Below are 18,345 nucleotides of genomic sequence, written 5' to 3' on the forward strand. Positions count from 1 at the left end.
ACCCTCACACCCTCCCAGACAGTCTGTCCCCTTCTTCACATTTCTATGCATTTTCTACGCAGTGAAAGATGAAACCCCACGTGTGTGTTTGTGTGTGTCGCCAGCTGAAGCGCTGATGGTTTCTGTGCTCACATGTATGCATTATGCATTGTGTTTAATGGAATAATTTGCATTGGCTGATGGATGTTCGTGTGCTCTGTATGCAGAGTGATTGTTTTTTTGTTTTTTTTTGTTTCCCCCACTCCTATGTTGCATCTGCTGAATGTTTTCTGCACTGAGTCGCCTTTCTGAAGCAGCTAAAAAAAAGACGAAACTTTACTAACAAGATGACCAAGTACAATCAGAGAAATGAGACTGGTGAGGCAGCAGAGATCAAAATATTCCGAAACCTAAAATTTATTTTGAAATTAATCGCTGTGTTGTTGTTAAAAAAAACCATTATTATTGTAAATTTGGAGCGAGAATAACAGCTATCCAAATCTATGAAACATGTGGCCGGTGAAGAGAGACAAGAAAGCTGCTGAGGATATTAATTTCTCTGGGGTTTTTTTTTCCTTCTTTTTTTGTCTCTCTCTTTTTTTCTCCCCACTAGTCATCCTGAGTCCGTTCGGCCTGAAGGCAACACTGACTGGCCAGTCGTTTAAGATGTCAGATCTCCCCACACAGAAGCTGATCGAGGAGTGGAACCAGTTTTATCCCATCAGTCGCAGTAACAAGGAGAGCTCTTCAGAGGACAGGCCTGAGGACATGGACTGGGAGGATGATTCTCTGGCCTCTGTGGAGGTCCTCGTTGGTCAGTCTTTAAGTTTTAATAACCCACCCTGTGGTCGTTTTCAGGTTTTGTTTTGTTGTTAAGCATGAGATCTGTGTTTGTGTTGATGTAGGTGGGGTGCGTATGGTCTACCCAGCCTGCCTGGTGCTTGTACCCCAGTCAGATATCCCCGTCGTGGCCCCTGTGGGGTCCTCTCACTGCACTGCCGTCTATCCGGGTGGTCACCAAGTGCCTGCTTCCCAGCGAGAGCCTGCCATGTCATTGGTGACCCTCACCCCTCCCACGTCACCTGAGGAGGCGCACACAGGTGAGCAGGCGGGGAAGTGGAAATTTAGGGGGGGGAAAAGCTAGTCGTGTGTTTCTTTGCTGTCGATTTTTTTATTTTGTACTTTTTGGTCGGTTTGTTTTTTCGGTCCGTCAAACCCAATCTTCCTCTCTCCAGTGGACTCTCAGTCGGCCCAGAAGTGGGTCAAGATGCCATCATCATCTGACGCATTCAGCGTGGACAGAACAAGTCACCACGGAGGGAAGATTCCACGCAGGCTGGCCCGTCAGGTGGTGGAGCGTGTCTGGCAAGAGTGCAATATCAACAGAGCGCAGAACAAGTGAGTAACACACCACTTTACCAGGCTGAAATAAAAAAAACAACATAGAGATGGGATTATCTCATCTGCAAAAAATTCTTGGGCTACAGCTAACTATTATTTTTTGTTTAACCACTTAATGTTTCTGTATACGATATCAGAAAAATGCTAATTACGACATTTGCCTCAGAATTTGAACCACATGTAGATAAACTATGCCATTTGAGTTCTTGATAAAACATGTACAGATACAGATTTATTTTTCTTGAATGCAAATTTTTTTGTACAGTTTTGGCTCAGTTACTTCTCTGAGTATGTTGTTCTGTGAGCAAATGGCATTTCTTGAGACTTGAGACGATTAATTGATTTCTAAATTAGTTGACGATTATTTCAGTTCATTGATTAATCGCAATTAATCCATTATTTCAATTAATCAATTACTCATGATTCCCCAATTAATTATTTCAGCCGAAAAAAATATTCTACTAAAATGTTTTGGGCTCATGAAAATGGAGGAGGCAACCGTACAAACAAGGCAGTCAGCAACCAGAGCTGCTTTGTGCTCGTTTGCGTTTAGCTTAATTATAGGCATTTTGAAACGATTTCTGGCTCTCTCGCTGCTTGATCAAGAGAATCTGCTGTGAAAGGTTCACAATGTTTCTGCTTTTAAGGCGTTTTGGATAGCAGGGGAGATTATGGATAATCTCCTAGCGCTGCCCGGGTTCTCCACAAACCCCAACGTCTCATTAACTTTCTCTTCCCAGAGCCGACTCGAACGTTTTCCTGTTAAATTCCGGAGTGGGGGCAACGAGATCCACATAAATCCACTGCTTTGTTTGTTTCGCGATGCCTTGGGAACATATGTGGAGTTCTGGTTTTGTATCTTTGATGACAGATAATTAAAAGAAAACTGTGTTCAGTTTAGTCCAGTTTTGTATAATTCAGCTTCAGTGACTCTGACACATTGGGCACATCCTGGGTTCTGTTACCCCTTGACCAGGCACAGACTGCCAGCTAAATTTAGCTTTTGGCTTGTCAGCCAAAATACTGTGGCTCCGGGGGGGACGGCGATGCAGCCACACAACAAAGCTTTTGCCAAACGTGACTGCATGCCACAGAAAACCAACCAAAGACGCACATTTTTGATCCCTATTATTTCAAGCGTTGTGAGTAACAAACTGTGTAAAAACAGGCTCTTTCTCAGAGTGCACAACTGACTTTGAAATTTGGCTTAGATGTGTTTGTTTCTCACACCTGTACCTGTAGGCGGAAGTTTCCAACTGCGTCCAACGGTACCTGTGAGGAAGAGGAGGTGGAGAAGGTGGGAGCCTGGGACTTTGTGGTGCCTTCACAGAGGTCCTACTGCAGCTGCTCCAGGTAGGTCACTTGTACTTCCTGACCCAAATAACGTCTGGGATAAAGATGCCACAGATGTTTCATTTAATCACTTAAGCCTTTTTATGCAATATTAGATATATTCAAAATAAGTATAAACAAACCAGCTCCTTTTTTAAATAAGAAAATAAACACTTTCTTGACTAAAACACAATAACAGCATTCTTTTAATGAATCTGAACTGGGTGAAGCTAAATCTATGCCATTTGTGTTTTGGCAAAAACATAGGGTCTTTATAAATTAAATGTCTTTCTTTTGAGACTGTAAGTGAATACTAAATTAGTTGATGACTAATCTGATTAATCACGATTAACTGATTAATTATTTCAGAACAAAACCATTATGAAGATGGCAAGAAAAAAAGAAGTATTCTAAGCTAATGAGAAACTCTGTTTGCGCGTACTTGTGCTCGTCATCACTTGCTTTTGTTTTCATTTTCTTCACTGCAGACACAAATCAGGAAAGCAGCGAACAGGCAGCACTCCGGGCCAAACCCAGTCGACGGGTCAGCCCTCCCAACCTCCAACCAAGCACAAAACCGGAGGAGAGAAGCCAGAGAAGCAGCAGAAGAGACCCCAAACGCCGTTCCATCACCGCAGCTTGACCAGCGATGAAACATCCATGGAGACCGAAGCGGCAGTAGCCCAGAGGTTGGCCATGAGGGCTCAGGACAGCGGACGATTTCGATCTGCGGACGTCACCACCCTTCCCAAACCCCCCCAGCTTCACGGTGGAGTGATCGGCGCCGGGCCCTCGGAACAGTCCAACTCGCCGCCGCCGCCGCCACTTAGTCCCCGCCCCAGCGAGCGCGGCGAGGAGTCAGGGGAGGGCATAAAGAACCCTTCCACCCCCAACAGCCAACACTTCTACCAGCTACCCCCAGAGCCCTGCTTGGCTGGGGCGAAGGGCGACGGCGAGGAGCCCGGCGGGCCCCACAGTTTGAGCTATCACTTCCACAACCCCCACTCTCATCCGGGAGGCTCTGCCTTCTCTGAGCCTCCCGAGCCCACCGTGTTCGTGGGCTCAGCGGTCAACCTGGAGGACGACGGCTGCCACACGCCGTGGAGGTTATTCAACCTGCCCCGCAGGAAGGAGGCTGAGCTGCCCACGCCGCCGCTGCCCGGAGACAAACTGAGGGATGAGGCAGCTGCGTCACAGGACCTGGTGTCGGTTACAGAGTGAGTGTCAACTCTTCAGGCTTCACGCCCAAACAGTGATTTGTAAGGGCTCAGTTAGGGCTGGGCAATAAATCAGTACCGATATATTAGGGCTGAACGATATGACTGAAAAACTTACCACAACATAAGCAAACTACTGCTGCGCAAGTTACTGAATAGGTTGTTGCAAGGCAACCATGTTGATGCCAACCTTGCTTAGCTGGCAGTTGAGAAGTCGGGCAGCTTTCCTCTTACTGCCAGTAATGTGAATCGCGATGATATTTCTTTAAGTATATATAGAAATAGGTCACTTCTTTCAGGTAATTGCAGGCAAATCGGGTAAAAAGTATTGCCCACGTTGAGGCGGAATCGAACCGGCAACTCACCGTTTGCCGGACGGCCATCCTCACCGTCGTCCAGGCCTAGTTTCAGTCAACATTCCCCTAGTTTCTCCCCGTCGCCCTTAGCATGTTAATCACTTCCTATTTGCCCCGTTGTGACATCACATGTTACGAATGTGCCAGCCCAGCACTGCTCATTGATTCCTGCACACAAAACACACTCCGAAGCTCTGAGAGAGGAAGAATAACGATCGGTGTAGATAAAGATAAACCCTGGCTATTGGAACGAAGTTGAAGCTGATAGAGTTCCTGTCTGTTGGCTATCAAGCGGCAGAGACGGCGTTGCTCACCAGCAGGTGTGTTGGAGGTGGCGGGGACGGAGGGGCGAGGGGATTACTGGGTTGGTGGAGTTGTGCAGTCCTAAGGGACCAGCTGTTCGGACAGCCTTTTTCTAGTGAGCTGTAATCCTTCCAGCCACAGCTCTGAATGGCCGCTAATCTCCTGCTCGGGCCACCGCACACACCACCTTACATCTGGGCCAGACAGGCACGTCGTCGAGCGAGACGAGGTCCAGGGAAACGGAGGGACGACGCTGTCAGCCGGCTGAGTCCCCCGCTCTCCTGCCAAGCGGCGTGTTTTTGCTCCCCCAGCCTCCGATGCCTCATATCCAAGTATGCCGCAGTTACGGCAAGCCACAAGCTCCTAAATGTTCGAACAGGTTTTCAGAAATACCGCAGAGACGTAATTGACGGCAAACACGCCGCATCTATTGGACCTCGCGGCAGCTGTCGTCACAGAGTGACTGTTTGCATCCGCTGGCATTTATGTTGCTGCATGCAAACATGACAGAATCGCTGACATATGTTGTAAGGTGCCATCTGTTCGCACAGAACCGCTCTTCCTATAAAAGTCGCCCTTTGTAAACTAAGACGATTTAGGAGTTACGTTTTAGAGGAAAATTGGCTGTCAACCGGTGACCTCACAGTTCCAAACTTTTAATTTGTTTAAAAACATCCAGGCTGCACAGGCAGTCACACTCTTCTTCGTGAAAGCGAGATCAGAAGAAACACAACTTCTGTAAGAAATGCTTGCCAGTTTTGATGAAATGAGCAAGACTGCCACCAAGTAACAGGAAGGATCTAATGACATTTGCCTGCATAGTAGCTCTTTTTAAGCTTTTAAACGTTCAGTCTTGGGGTGTTTTAACACCTGATAGTCTCATATTGTTCATTTTGTTCCATTTTTCAGCTGGTGCGGTTCACTGTTGCTTTAGTGAACCGAACTGTTAATCCCATATTGAATGCTCCGTTTGTCTTAAGTTATAAAACATAAAACCCCATATTTTGACTCTGGAAACACCAAGTACCAATGATTAATGAGCACTCACAGCTGAAAGGACGGACGAAATACACACAAGCTTCATGAAAACCAAAAATTGGAAAGCGGCCACAAAATTTTTGATTCGCTTTTCTCAGTGCAATTGTAATGGAACTTACATTAGGAATTAATCCACCTTTGTGTTGCGTTTCCCCGCTTGCTCCTTCAGAGTGATGTCTACATCTAAAATGCCTCTGAAGGTGTCTGAGGACCGGCTTCAGATATATAGAGCCAGGAGGAACCAGTACCTATCCGCTGCTGTCACTGACGGAGATCACGAGCCAGAGGAAGACCCCTACGCCTTCGAGGAAGGAGACGTCAAGTTCACGTTCTCCACGAAGAAGGATAAAGGAGGAGAGCGGGAGCCTGGAAAGAAACTCAAGGTAGGAAGCTGGAGTCAAATCTAATCATTGTTTAGGACCTCGCAAAGTAGGATAGTGTCTCTTCAGGATCTTTTTAATGCCAAGAATAATTAGATATAAAAATCCCTACAACAATCGCCTTTTGTGTCTTTCTTTTATTCCTTCCTCTTCTGCTTGAAGAGTGGTGGTCACCATCCAGCATGTTGCCATTATTCTTGTGACGTTCCTAAATCCACACGTCACGTAACGTGCAGACCTGCTCATATTAACCATCTGATCTGGACACTCTGAACTCCCTTTGTGCTTGAAAGCAGCTTTTGAATGGTTTGCGCTCAGTGACGTGGGCTCTCAAAAGGCGTCAGGGTCTTAACGCAAAAAATAGACACGACAACCTTTCTTTTTTTTTTTCTTTTTTTTTTTTTTTAAGAAAATAAGTCCAAAGAAACAGACAGGGCCCCAGGAACACGTCGGACTCCCAGCACTTGTTGTTCTGGCTGTGAGGTGATGTTAGCAGATGTAGTAACAGGAAGAGACTCCAGTGCTTGTTAGTGCTGCTGCTGTGCATCTCAGGAGGAAAAAAGAAAAAAGAAAAAAAGAAGCTGTTAATAGTCAGTATTTTTCTGGTGTTCACATTGAAGGTGCTTTGTGTGATGTCATCAGCTCAGATGTTGCCGGGATACGAACACCACAACCTTAGCCCGCGTCGATGTGTCAAGAATATACACGTAGCTTTTTTTCTTTTTTCTCTTGTCTTTTAGCTTTTTGCTTTAGTTCCCGGCGTTTTGCGAGGATATGTCATTGTGTTTAAAGAGCGGCGAGTTGTTAATGTAACCGAACAAAAGGGGTTGATTTTGTTTGAGGTCCAGGAGCAGACGAGCTAGAAAATAGGCCATCGGCATCCTTAGCAGCACAGCACTAAAAATAACGCCGCAGTCACTTTCTTCGTACTTCCTCTTTGACTGGCCACGTTTCGATCCAACAGGAAGTCATTCCTCAATCTCTATTGTCGCTTTTTCCCAAATGGAGCAGCTTCGGATATATAGAGCCAGGAGGAACCAGTGTGAGTTTGCATACTCAGTTCCCTCCACTGTTTCCCTTTTTCTTTGCATACTCCCACTGAAGGAAAACCACTGGAACTGTATATATTCGACTTTCCAGCTTGTTGCAGTTTGTCTTCCGATTGGCCAATCGGTACGGTGAACACCGCTTTGGATGAAGGCAGCTCTCAGCGGAGTGACAGTAATTCAGGCGGTGTGTGTTTACATCCCCAACATATGTCTGCGTTTAAGCGGACACACACATTTGTTTTCCTTCCCAAGTTTTACCCAGGCTAGTATTTGTCTGCTTTTCTTTTGAAATGCTGCGTCTTAGGAGTTTACACTGGGTTTCCAATGCAGCCTGGATGAATCTGGGAAAGTTTGTAATTTGATTAAATTCATTTTCATATCCGCGAGGGTGGAAAGGTGAAAATAGAGATTGAGAAGGTTGGCCTTTTTCTCATCTATTCATCAGTTTCTCTGTCATTCATTCATCTAATTTGCTCTCATGTTTGTCCATACATCCATCATTTTATTTGATCATCTTTCTGTCTCTCTCTCTGTTTATCCATCCATTCTATCCTGTTCCTGTTCATTCATTTATGTTTCTACTGTTTTTCATTTATCCATCTATCAGTTTCTCCTCCTTCGACTCTTTCATCCTTCTGATTGTCCATTTATTTGTCTGTTGTTCATCCACCAATCTTCTTTTATTCTGATGGGTTTGCAATGCCCATATATTCATAATCCTGCCCACTGTAAAATATTTGCCATGTAAAAAATTTCAAATCTTTCTTTGGAAGTGTGCTGGAAGCAATATGTCAGTACTGCCGTTTTATTGCGTTATGACGGAGGAGGCTTGGAGCGCCGCAAACGTCCCACCTTCACTTCCTGTCAGAATACTAAACCGACTTTTTGTGAATCATGCATGAACGTCAAGCAGCGATCAAGCAGTCTTTTTGACTGGAGTGCTACCGACTGCATGGCTGGCCATGCGACACACACACACCCCGCAGCGGGCACATCATCAGAAGTGCTGCTCCTGTTGAATTAGGCCGAGGACGAGGGCACGGAAACGGCTTTAGAAGAGTCAGAAAAAGGGAAACCAGAGAGATTACAATAGTCCAAACCAGACTTTAAAATGTTTTCACCCAAGGCAAACGTATTGATATTGCGATAAGGCATCATTGCGGGCGATAGATTGCGACCTTGGTGTGTGCGTGTGTGTGCCGGGCCTCTAAGAGAGACAAATTAGAGCCTGCGCTGGTCAGAGAAAAGCCCCAGAGCAAAATGAAATCAATGAAGAGGACATAACAGTCCCGTTCCCCAGCTAGTTCTGCTCAGCACACACACACAGACATCATCGGAGGAACACACGCTCCCACAGAAGGCCAGCCCTCCCAGATATTGATGTCTGGGCAGGAGATGGAGAAGCCATTCCTTGGATCATGATTTCACTGTGGCCCATGCTGGAAATCCCATTTGCCACAGTGGAAAGAAGCAGAGCCTCTGTGCTGTTCTGTTTTACTTCAATTCTCTCTCACCACTCCATCATTTGATGCTCCCCCCCCTCCAGATTTTCACATTGATTGGTGGAGGTGGGGGGTGTCTTTAGTTAGCTACTATTAAGTGTTGCCTACCTGTTTTACTTGTTGTTTTTTCACTTTCAGTTTCGTCTGCTTGTGTTTTCTTAAAACGTTTCATCCTTGTTTTCTTCTCTCCCCTCAGGGTGAAGATGGAGGAACCGGTCAAACAGATGGTAAACAGTTGTTTCGTAACACTTTATTTGACACGTGTTGCACCGTTTGCCGTCCAATTACCACCGTGTAACTTTAGCAGGATTTAATGTGACAGAGCAACACACAGCTATGAAGTGGATGGACAGGTTTTTCAAAAGGTTTGGCACATTTGACACAGTGCAGCGTGAAATCAAACAGCACCAGCTAAACATCAAACATTTAACAGTTGTTAAATGTTTAGGCCTGTCACAATAACCAACAAATCAATTAATCGCATGATAAATTAAAACAAGCTTTTCTCTTTCTACCAAAAACTGGAAGTTTTCAGTTTGGTGCTTTGGTTCAGTTTTGTTTTTCGTTTTCTGTTCGTAGAAATTTTAAAAGTCTCCCAGTTCCAGTGGTGAATGTTCATTATAATTTAAAGCTCATTGCTTTTTGAGAATATGTTCTTGCATTCTCTTGCCATTACAATTACATTAGTTACAAATGATCTCAAACCATCTATATTATTGTTTATCGCAATAACTTCTGGGACAATTTATCGTCCAGCTAACTGTGTCATTGTGACGGGCCTAGTTGCCCGTAGAGTCTAACTGATATTGCCCGTAGATTTTCTTGTCGAGGTATGAATCAGTTTAGTCCATATAATATAATTTATATGTTGGTTTTTAGCACATTATATTGAACAGGTACATCAATATTACAACATGGTTTTAATTAAAAAGATTTTTGATCATTACTGAGTCAGCAGATAATATAGATCATTAAATTGAGATAAGGGGTTGGATTAAATGAGTGTTAATTTCTTCCTAGCCTTTTTCAAAGAGAAAAGTCGTGGCAAACAAATAATTTTATTTTTCTTGTTTTAAAAACCTGCTTGAAATAAATAAAGCAAATCAAATTAACAGATGTGAAACACCCTAAATCAAATGGAAAATCTGTGGTAAGATTGAGAAAATAAATAAATAATTATATATATATATATATATATATATATATATATATATATATATATACACACACACCAATTGTGTTTGGAAATTAAGTTAAATTTAGTCAGATTTATCCATATACATTCCTGAAAAGTCATATACTTCATTTCCAAACAAGATTTGTCAAATTCTGACTTTTCTGTCAACTTTGTGTCAGTCTGTCACATAAATCCTTCAGGTGAAAACCTTTAGGTGTTTTGTTACATGTGAAAATAGTTGACAAGTTTAAGAAGTATGAATACTTAAACATCTACAGTTCAGTGTTCTCCAAACAAGCATCCTAAAATATTTCTCTGTTTCATCGCCAGTTTGTCACACTGTAAGTGTTTAAAAAATTGAATTAGGAGCATATTCAACCTGCTGTTTAGCTTTCAGTCCTTTCTGAGAGAAAGGGAAAATTTTTGCTTCACTTGCTTCTCGGATAGCGGTAACATCGTCACGGGGAATTTGAGGTTCAGGCCAAAAAAGCCTTTATTAATAGCGTCACGCCTGCCTATGTGTTCCTCCTCGTGTCCAGATGCACAACATGCGGCTGCTCACAACCGCATGACCTCGTCCAGCCTTATGCACGTGACGGACCTGGTGGTTTCCTTCACCGACCTCGACAACCTCTTCAATTCGGACGAGGATGACCTGACGGTGAGTGGAGGCCTCACGCTGAGGCGCGTATCCCGTTACGCAGCGTAGTCTGGCCACACTGCGCGTTTGTTTCCGTCATTCTGTGCTCTTCTCTTCATCACTTTCTCTCTGTTGATCTAAACTGTTGTCATGTGTTACACCTGCAAGACTCTACAGATGCGAGAAATTAAACGGGGGGGAAATTTAGAGTTAATATTCTGACTTTTCTGTCGCAGCCTGGTGCCAGACGACCCGTGAATGGAACTGATGAGAGATTTGGCAACAAGGAGCCGAAGACATCCTCGTTGGACCCTGTATCTTGCATCAGTATGTACTTCCATCCTCTTTTCTGTCTAGACATTTCTCCACTCATCAACACTGTTGACCATGTACCCATCCAGAGGTTCGTCCATCTTTCCATCCATTTAACGATCTATCAGTTTCCTTGCCAGCATTTATGTACAATCCATCAATCCATGCTTTTGGCTGTACTCCACCATCCACCCACCCATCCATCCCGTCCATCCACTCATCCATCCATCCATCCATCCATCCATCCATCCATCCATCCATCCATCCATCCATCCATCCATTCACCCATCCATCTGTCCATCCATCCATCCATCCATCATCCATCCATCCATCCATCCATCCATCCATCCATCCATCCATCCATCCATCCATCCATCCATCCATCCATCCATCCATCCATCCATCCATCCACCAATTCATCCACTGGTCCTTCCGCTTCTTTCTTAGTCCATCTATCCATTCTTAGCCTATTTTTTGGGAGTGTTCTTTGCGTGCCATTTTATAGCACTGTCTTCAGCTGTTTTAAAAAAGTTGTATATATTAAAAATAACTTGTAAGAAATTTGACTTTGAAATTTAATTCCTTGAAGTTGGGCCTTTGTCTCTTTAAGAGGCTCCTGCTCTTGATACTCCACCTTCAGGAAGTCGTCACAACAGTGACTTTCCATCAAGCCTCTAACAGCCTTTTTACCAGAGTTGCACTGAGCAGTAGTTGGTGTTGAGCTCAGCAGATGCGCAGTGCCACCAGGTGTTTGCTAATTGCTGCTGGCTAGTCTGAAGGAGCCGAGTGGGGGAAACTCAGGGGAAGCTTGGCTGGGGGCTGCACCTTGAAGGCAGAGCATTGGGAAATGGGGAATGTTTTGTGATGACAAGCATTTAGGCGCCCCCAAATGGTTGCTGTGTAAGATTCAAGATCTTCTCAGTCGTGCTTAAAACAATCAAACAACTTTCCAGGTATGTTTTGATGAGAGAATAACATCATAAAATGATGTGAAGATCATAAAAGTAGATTTTCCATAGTACTACCCCTTTATCAGTGTTTAGATTCCCCTGAAATTCATCTTGGACTAATATAGTTAACCTGTGTCACATCGTGTGTTGCAGGGTTTTTTCATTATCATTGTCATATTTCCTTGCTGAAGAAAACAGCTGACATCAGCAAGTATCTTTGAGGGAATGTGTAGGACGAGCCATCAGACATATCCAGACGCTCATAGTTATAACGCTAAATGGGATCTTAGCAGATGTTTGCTTTGCGGTTTGAAAGCAGGAAATCGATTGTCTGCACATTCCGTGGCATGATCGACACAAAAACTTCAACGAGATTCCATCAAACCGATAGCTCCCTGTTCTTTTCCCTCCGCCAGGCTCGGCAGACCTGCAGATGTTTCCCACGCCTCCCTCCCTGGAGCAGCACATCATGGGTTTCTCGCCCATGAACATGTGCAACAAGGATTACAACATCATGGAGCCCAACCCCGGCATGACCACGCTGGACGGCACCGCCACGCTGGGGGGCCACTTCAAGATCGAGGTGGAGGAGAGCTTCTGCAGCCCCAAGCCGTCTGAGGTCAAGGTGAGCGCAGGCTGGCAGGTCAAGACTTTGATACAGGCTGAAAGTAAATGTTGAGATATTTTGTTTTAAGAAACCAAGTGATTCTTCTGCATTTTTGTTTCTTTCTAGGATTATTCGTTTGTGTACAAGCCCGAGCTGTGTCAGGCATTTGTAGGCTGCTCCATGTTTGCCCCCCTGAAGACGTTGCCCAGCCAGTGTCTTCCTCCCATTAAACTACCGGAGGACTGCGTCTACAGAACAAGCTGGGCCATGGGCAGGGAGATGCTCAGTACTGTTCCTGTGTTGGGCTTCCTAAACAAAGACAGGTAAAACCATCACCACCTTGTTTCCCCCTCGACTTGTGCCTGGAGGTGTATATTTATCCTCTGCTCTCGTTCTGTCCGTGCTCACCAACTGTTTTCCCACTGGACACCACCTTGGCAGCCAGCTCCATTATCCATGCATGGTAGTAGTAGTCGAGGGTCTGGCTGATCTCTGGGAGATGGGAAAGCTCCAATTATAACTGAACCCAAAACCATACAGCAAGATCAGATCGATTTAATTTAAAACAGATTATTCCAGTTATTATCACGAGATTTTAGGGCAGCAACTAATGATTACTTTAGATATTGATTATTCTGATTAATCAGGTAAAAGAAAAAAAATAGGCTCATCCTGCAGGTATTTTATCCGTCCACTTAAAGTGTCACTGACCACAAAACCACTTACATGATTTAAAAAGATGAACTACTGTGCTTTCATCCTGTGCACAAAAAAGCTTTTAATTAATAATAACAGTGATTAAATACTTATTATACAAAGTTTTGTGTACACATAATAAAAGTAAAGTAGTTAATTTTTTAAAATCATGTGAGTGGTTTTACCTTGTCATTTGACACTTTAAGCTTATTTAATCAAAACGGAAAAAAAAAAAATTAAGTTTTTAAGTAAGAATATAAACATTTTATTGGCTAAAATGCAGTACCAGCATTCCTTTAGTGTACACTCGATGACGACTAGCAAAGGATGCACGTGAGGCAAAAGCTCTAACCTTTCGTGCTCCATTTGGAATTTCTCCCATTGACCTGGATTTCTCCATTAAAATTTCAACCGCGCCAATCAGCCAACCAAAGAACTTGTGAATGACGGCCATTGATTTTCTGCAGCGTTTTAGTCTCCCTGTAGCTTCAGCAATGGCAGCAGAGTGAGCGAAGCCATTCAGGCCGTGTTGGCCACGCCTCCAAATATTGAACTGCCACTTCAGTTCAGCTCGACACGTCTCTCTTCCGCCTTGAATAAGTCTGGACACAACTCAGCATGTGAGATAAAGATCTTAATGTGTAGCACAGGTGCTGCAGTCCATGCCACTCTGAATGTGCTGTTAGCTGGGACTTCTTATTTATGGGCCTGTGCCAAGTAGTGTTCCCTTCCTGCAGCGAGGAACATGGTGTACTCCCTTTCTCTTTATCCTCCTCCCCTTGTGTCTCTCCAAGGCCTTGCAGTTAGTTCCCCTTCCAAAATAAACTCTTACCTCAGAGGGACACTTAGCGAGTTGTTCGTTTAAGTTTTTTTTTTCCTCCTTATGTTTTTCTGCTACCCATTTTTCATTTGCTCTTGTCTGTTTTTGGTGTTTTTGTGCAGTTAGGATAAGAATCCTGAGTGTAGATCACTCAGCGTCGCTTCTGTATTACCGGTTCTCTCTTATACGCAAGATATTTAAATGTTAAATGAGAAAAATACAACGGTGGCCTTAGAAAAAAAAGTTATCTCGTGCATGTCTTGTATAATAAATTCCTGGCACTTGCATATGACAAAATATTTTGAAGTAGGACTGAGAAAATAGACTATTGAGATTACGATCTGAGATTTTTTCCGGCCGATCTGTGTCAGAGCAGTCAGAAATCTGATATTTTTGTTAGCAGTGAACACACCAAGTGCTGCCAGGTCCCGCTTTGTTGTCAAAGAACACTTATAGACAGGTGTATTTTAATTGAAATGAAAACTGTATTTTAACAGATATTTCTGCACTTTCTTCAGACTGGAAGAGATCAAGGCCTTCAGATGTTCAGTAAATTAGCTCTGTTGTATCTTTTTTTTTTTGTTACAAAATTCTCAATGTGCCAATTTTGGCCGAGGTTTTTGAAACAAGAATTAAAGTAAAGATAGTTCTAGTTTTGGAGAAATATCTTTTCCTTTCCTTGTGTTAACACCTGTCTTTCATTATGTCTTTTCTCAGTAATATTCTCAGTGTTGGCAGCGCCATGGACCAGGACTACACCCAGACCTACACCCCTCAGACCCACACCCCCTTTATGTCCAACAGCGCTCCCCCCAGCAACAGCGGCACCGGCATCCTGCCTTCCCCCGCCACCCCACGGTTCTCAGCCCCCACGCCGCGTACGCCCCGGACGCCGCGCACCCCTCGGGGCCCCTCCAGCGTCCAGGGTTCCCTCAAGTACGAGAATTCGGACCTGTACTCCCCGGCGTCCACCCCTTCCACGTGCCGGCCGCTGAACTCGGTGGAGCCGGCCACGGTCCCCTCCATCCCCGAAGCCCACAGCCTCTACGTTACGCTGATCCTCTCGGAGTCGGTCATGAACCTCTTCAAGGACTGCAACTTCGACAGCTGCTGCATCTGCGTGTGCAACATGAACATCAAAGGCGCCGATGTGGGCATATACCTGAGCGGCGCCGACGGCGAGGACCAAGACCCCTGCAGCTGCGGCTTCAGCGCCGTGGTGAACCGGCGATACGGGAATGGCTCCGGCCTCTTCCTGGAGGACGAGCTGGACATCATCGGCCGCGGCTCGGACGTCAGCAAGGAGGCGGAGAAGAGCTTCGAGGAGCAGCGGCTCTCGTCACTGGAGAGGACTGGGGTCGGGAGAGGGGAGCGCGTTCCCGACGAGCTCATCGTGCTCCTGCAGGACCAGTGCACGAACCCGTTTTCGCCCATTTCTGTCCTGGAGCATGAGGCGCCGTCGAGGGGGTCGAGTGGCGCGCAGGCGGCCCCCTGCCAACGGGTGGAGGAGAGAGACTACCGCAACGACTGCTATATGGCTCTGGAACACGGCAGGCAGTTCATGGACAACATGTCGGGTGGCAAAGTGGACGAGGCGCTGGTGAAGAGCACCTGCCTTCATCACTGGGCCAAACAAAACGGTGAGCGGGATCATACAGCACAATGTCAGCATCTATTTGGAAAGAAGTTCTGAGAGATTTTTTTGAGTTCTAAGACATTAATTGATATGACACCACTTGTCAGCAACTAACCAATCAGCAGTCGCTATTTGCTAAAAAGTAAACACCTCTTACCTGGAGGAACCAAACAAAAAAGCGGTTTTGCCTGGGCGTCGTGTTACTATAGCTTTTCTTCTGTTGTTCATTAGGATAAAGTTCTGTTGGGTTCTCTTGGTTTCATCGGTCTGTCTTTTGTTCCCTTGATCCTCAGCGGTGGACGTGAGTTCCCTGTGCTCTCAGGATGTGCTGCGGGTGCTGATGTCGCTCCAGCCTGTTCTCCAGGATGTCATTCAGAAGAAGAGGATGGTGCGGTCGTGGGGGGTTCAAGGTCCCCTCACCTGGCAGCAGTTCCACAAGATGGCTGGACGTGGCTCTTATGGTAAAGTCGGACGTCTGCTTCATGTTGCGTTATATCATTTAGTTTCAGTCAGAACTGTGTGCAATAAATCAACTTTCTGATTTTTGAAGATGCAATTTTTGGAAAATTAGCATTTTTTTCTCCACCAGTTCACTGCTTTGGGATCTATAGTTCACCATCAAGGCCCGTCACCATGTTTGATATTGATATTTATTTTTCACTATCAAGTCATAATATTAATTAATTCAAGAATAATGTTGAAATAATAAGAGAAAGTTGTAATATTCTAAGAATGAAGCAGTACTTCTATGAGAACATTTACATGAAAAACATTTTTTCTCATTAAAATTATTTTTTTCTCTTAATTTTGAGACGTTCTTCTGGTAAAATGCATCCTTATTCAAGCCACAACTTGAGAATTTTTAAAGTCAGTTTTAATGTCTTTTTTTTTTTTTTGGAAAGAAAAATTTAAAATTGGAAACAACTTTTCTGATTTTACTTTTAATCTGCGTCGCCTGGCCCCCGCTTAAGTGATTCATTCTTTCTCTCGTTCACAGGCACGGATGAATCTCCAGAGCCCCTGCCCATCCCCACCTTCCTGGTGGGTTACGAGTACGACTTCGTGGTGCTGTCTCCGTTCGGTTTACCGTACTGGGAAAAGCTTCTGTTGGACCCGTACGGCTCCCAGCGGGACATCGGGTACCTGGTGGTTTGCCCCGACAGCGAAGCCTTGCTCAGCGGCGCCAAAAGTTTCTTCCGAGACCTCACAGCTGTTTATGAGGTAAAAAAAAAATAAAATAAAAAAGGAAAGTTAATAGGAGATTCAAAGAATTTTTATGGGGATTTTATAAAATAGACCAACACAAAGCAGTCGAGAATTTGAAGGGGAATGATGCATGGTTTGTAAACCATTTAACTGATAAAAAAAAAAAAATCTTTAAAAAGTGGGGTGCAGTTGGATATCGGCCTTTCTTCTCTAAAAAATTAATGCATAATGCATCGTCAGATTGGATGGAGAGCTGAGCAAAACATTTATATACTTTGAATGGAACCATTCCATTGAGGAACGTGGAGCTTTGCCCAAGTCTCAAGTTTTTTTTTTTTTTTTTTTTTCACTCTCCAGTAGTGGTGAATGTTAGGTTTTATCATAACATTTTGTAGTACCATTGTGATAATGACAAACATTCCTCACCTACATTTGAAGCTCAGCAAGCATTCAACCTAAATTCTGAGTAGTAACACGACTGCAAATAATATTTCATTTCACGTCTGTCTTTTTTTTTTTTTCTTCATCAGTCCTGCCGTCTGGGTCAGCACCGGCCGATTTCCAGGAGTTACCCCGACGGCATAGTGGTCGTCGGCGGCAGCGGAACCAAAAGCGTGATGGATCAGCCCGTCAGCGACTGGTTCCATAAGGCTGCCGGCAGCAACAGCGACGCCTTCACCAAGCTCAAGCTTTATGCACAAGTGTGCCGACACAACCTCGGTACGCGTCGGACACGCTTCCGGGTTTTTGCTCTCGAAACGCGGCCTTTATGATTCCTGTGCATTTAATGCAACATTTATCTTTTTGTTTCTTGTCGGTTTCCACCTTCAACACCTCTTGGTTTAGTTGTCCAACTCTTATTTTAGAGAGGCCAGCCAGAGAGCTTTAAAAGTGAGATCAGTGTAGGAGGATGTTTCAGTGGAGTGAATTAATTATGTCAGACAGCAGGAGATGGAAGTGTTAAGCTACTTAGTTGTATATTTACAATATAAAACCTACTGTGCACTTTGCAGTCTGTAACTTTTATAAAAAATGTTTTGTTGCTCATTTGTTATAACTGGATTTCCTCACTTGGTGCTCTGTTTCATCCCTGAAATCCCAATCTTGTCTTCTTGTCTCTCCCTGTAGCTCCTTACCTCGCTTCTCAGACATTAGACAGTTCACTCCTCACACAGCCTAGTGCCTCTTCTTCATCCAATCAGACGTCATCCACTCAACAGTCTAACTCCAGCACAGCCAGCCAGCAAGGCTCCTCAGTTCCCAACAGCAGCAGCAGCAGCAACGTTGGTTCTGGAAGCGCCTCAGTGTCATCCAACGGCCTCCCAGCATCCTCGGGCCAGCCTGGCAGCACCATGCCGTCCGGCAAACCCAACTCTTTTCCGCCTTTCGGAAACATGAACAGCCAGAATTCCCAGAGCGGACAGCTGGGACAGCAGGCTGGCACCCAGAACGGTGCCACCTCAGGTGACAACTCCAGCAGCCAGGCCCAGGGACCCACGGAGCCTCCTGAAAGGTTCGGCACACAGGGAGTCCGCGCATCCTTAAGAAGCCTTAAAGGGGCAGTATTAGGTGTTTTCCAGCCACATAGTAACCTTTTTATCACACAATCAAGCAATTATGAGACCCTCAGTTATAAAAATACTCAAAACATGAGTTGAAAGAAATTAGACATTGAAATTTAACGAATTGCAATTGGGGCTCTGTCTCTTTAAGAAACCCCTGCTCTTTCTGGCACTCTGCCTTC

The 18,345-nt window shown here is 44.7% G+C and overlaps 1 protein-coding gene across 1 annotated transcript in view; it reads left to right on the forward strand.

Annotated features, from left to right (window-relative positions):
* The window catches only part of med13a (mediator complex subunit 13a), an 84,859-nt gene that overhangs the window by 56,632 nt on the left and 9,882 nt on the right, over window positions 1–18,345 (forward strand). Inside the window, exons 6-21 of the mRNA XM_055043481.1 lie at window positions 593–793; window positions 885–1,079; window positions 1,215–1,377; window positions 2,623–2,733; window positions 3,201–3,929; window positions 5,796–6,009; window positions 8,754–8,784; window positions 10,274–10,395; window positions 10,611–10,701; window positions 12,053–12,261; window positions 12,370–12,566; window positions 14,477–15,399; window positions 15,689–15,856; window positions 16,393–16,616; window positions 17,132–17,321; window positions 17,730–18,114. Coding sequence (XP_054899456.1) covers window positions 593–793; window positions 885–1,079; window positions 1,215–1,377; window positions 2,623–2,733; window positions 3,201–3,929; window positions 5,796–6,009; window positions 8,754–8,784; window positions 10,274–10,395; window positions 10,611–10,701; window positions 12,053–12,261; window positions 12,370–12,566; window positions 14,477–15,399; window positions 15,689–15,856; window positions 16,393–16,616; window positions 17,132–17,321; window positions 17,730–18,114 — 4,153 coding nt within the window. The remainder of the gene's footprint in view (window positions 1–592; window positions 794–884; window positions 1,080–1,214; window positions 1,378–2,622; window positions 2,734–3,200; window positions 3,930–5,795; window positions 6,010–8,753; window positions 8,785–10,273; window positions 10,396–10,610; window positions 10,702–12,052; window positions 12,262–12,369; window positions 12,567–14,476; window positions 15,400–15,688; window positions 15,857–16,392; window positions 16,617–17,131; window positions 17,322–17,729; window positions 18,115–18,345) is intronic.

Source organism: Poeciliopsis prolifica, unplaced genomic scaffold (assembly GCF_027474105.1).
Source record: "Poeciliopsis prolifica strain line A6 unplaced genomic scaffold, Auburn_PproV2 SCAFFOLD019, whole genome shotgun sequence".
Taxonomy (NCBI): Eukaryota; Metazoa; Chordata; class Actinopteri; order Cyprinodontiformes; family Poeciliidae; genus Poeciliopsis; species Poeciliopsis prolifica.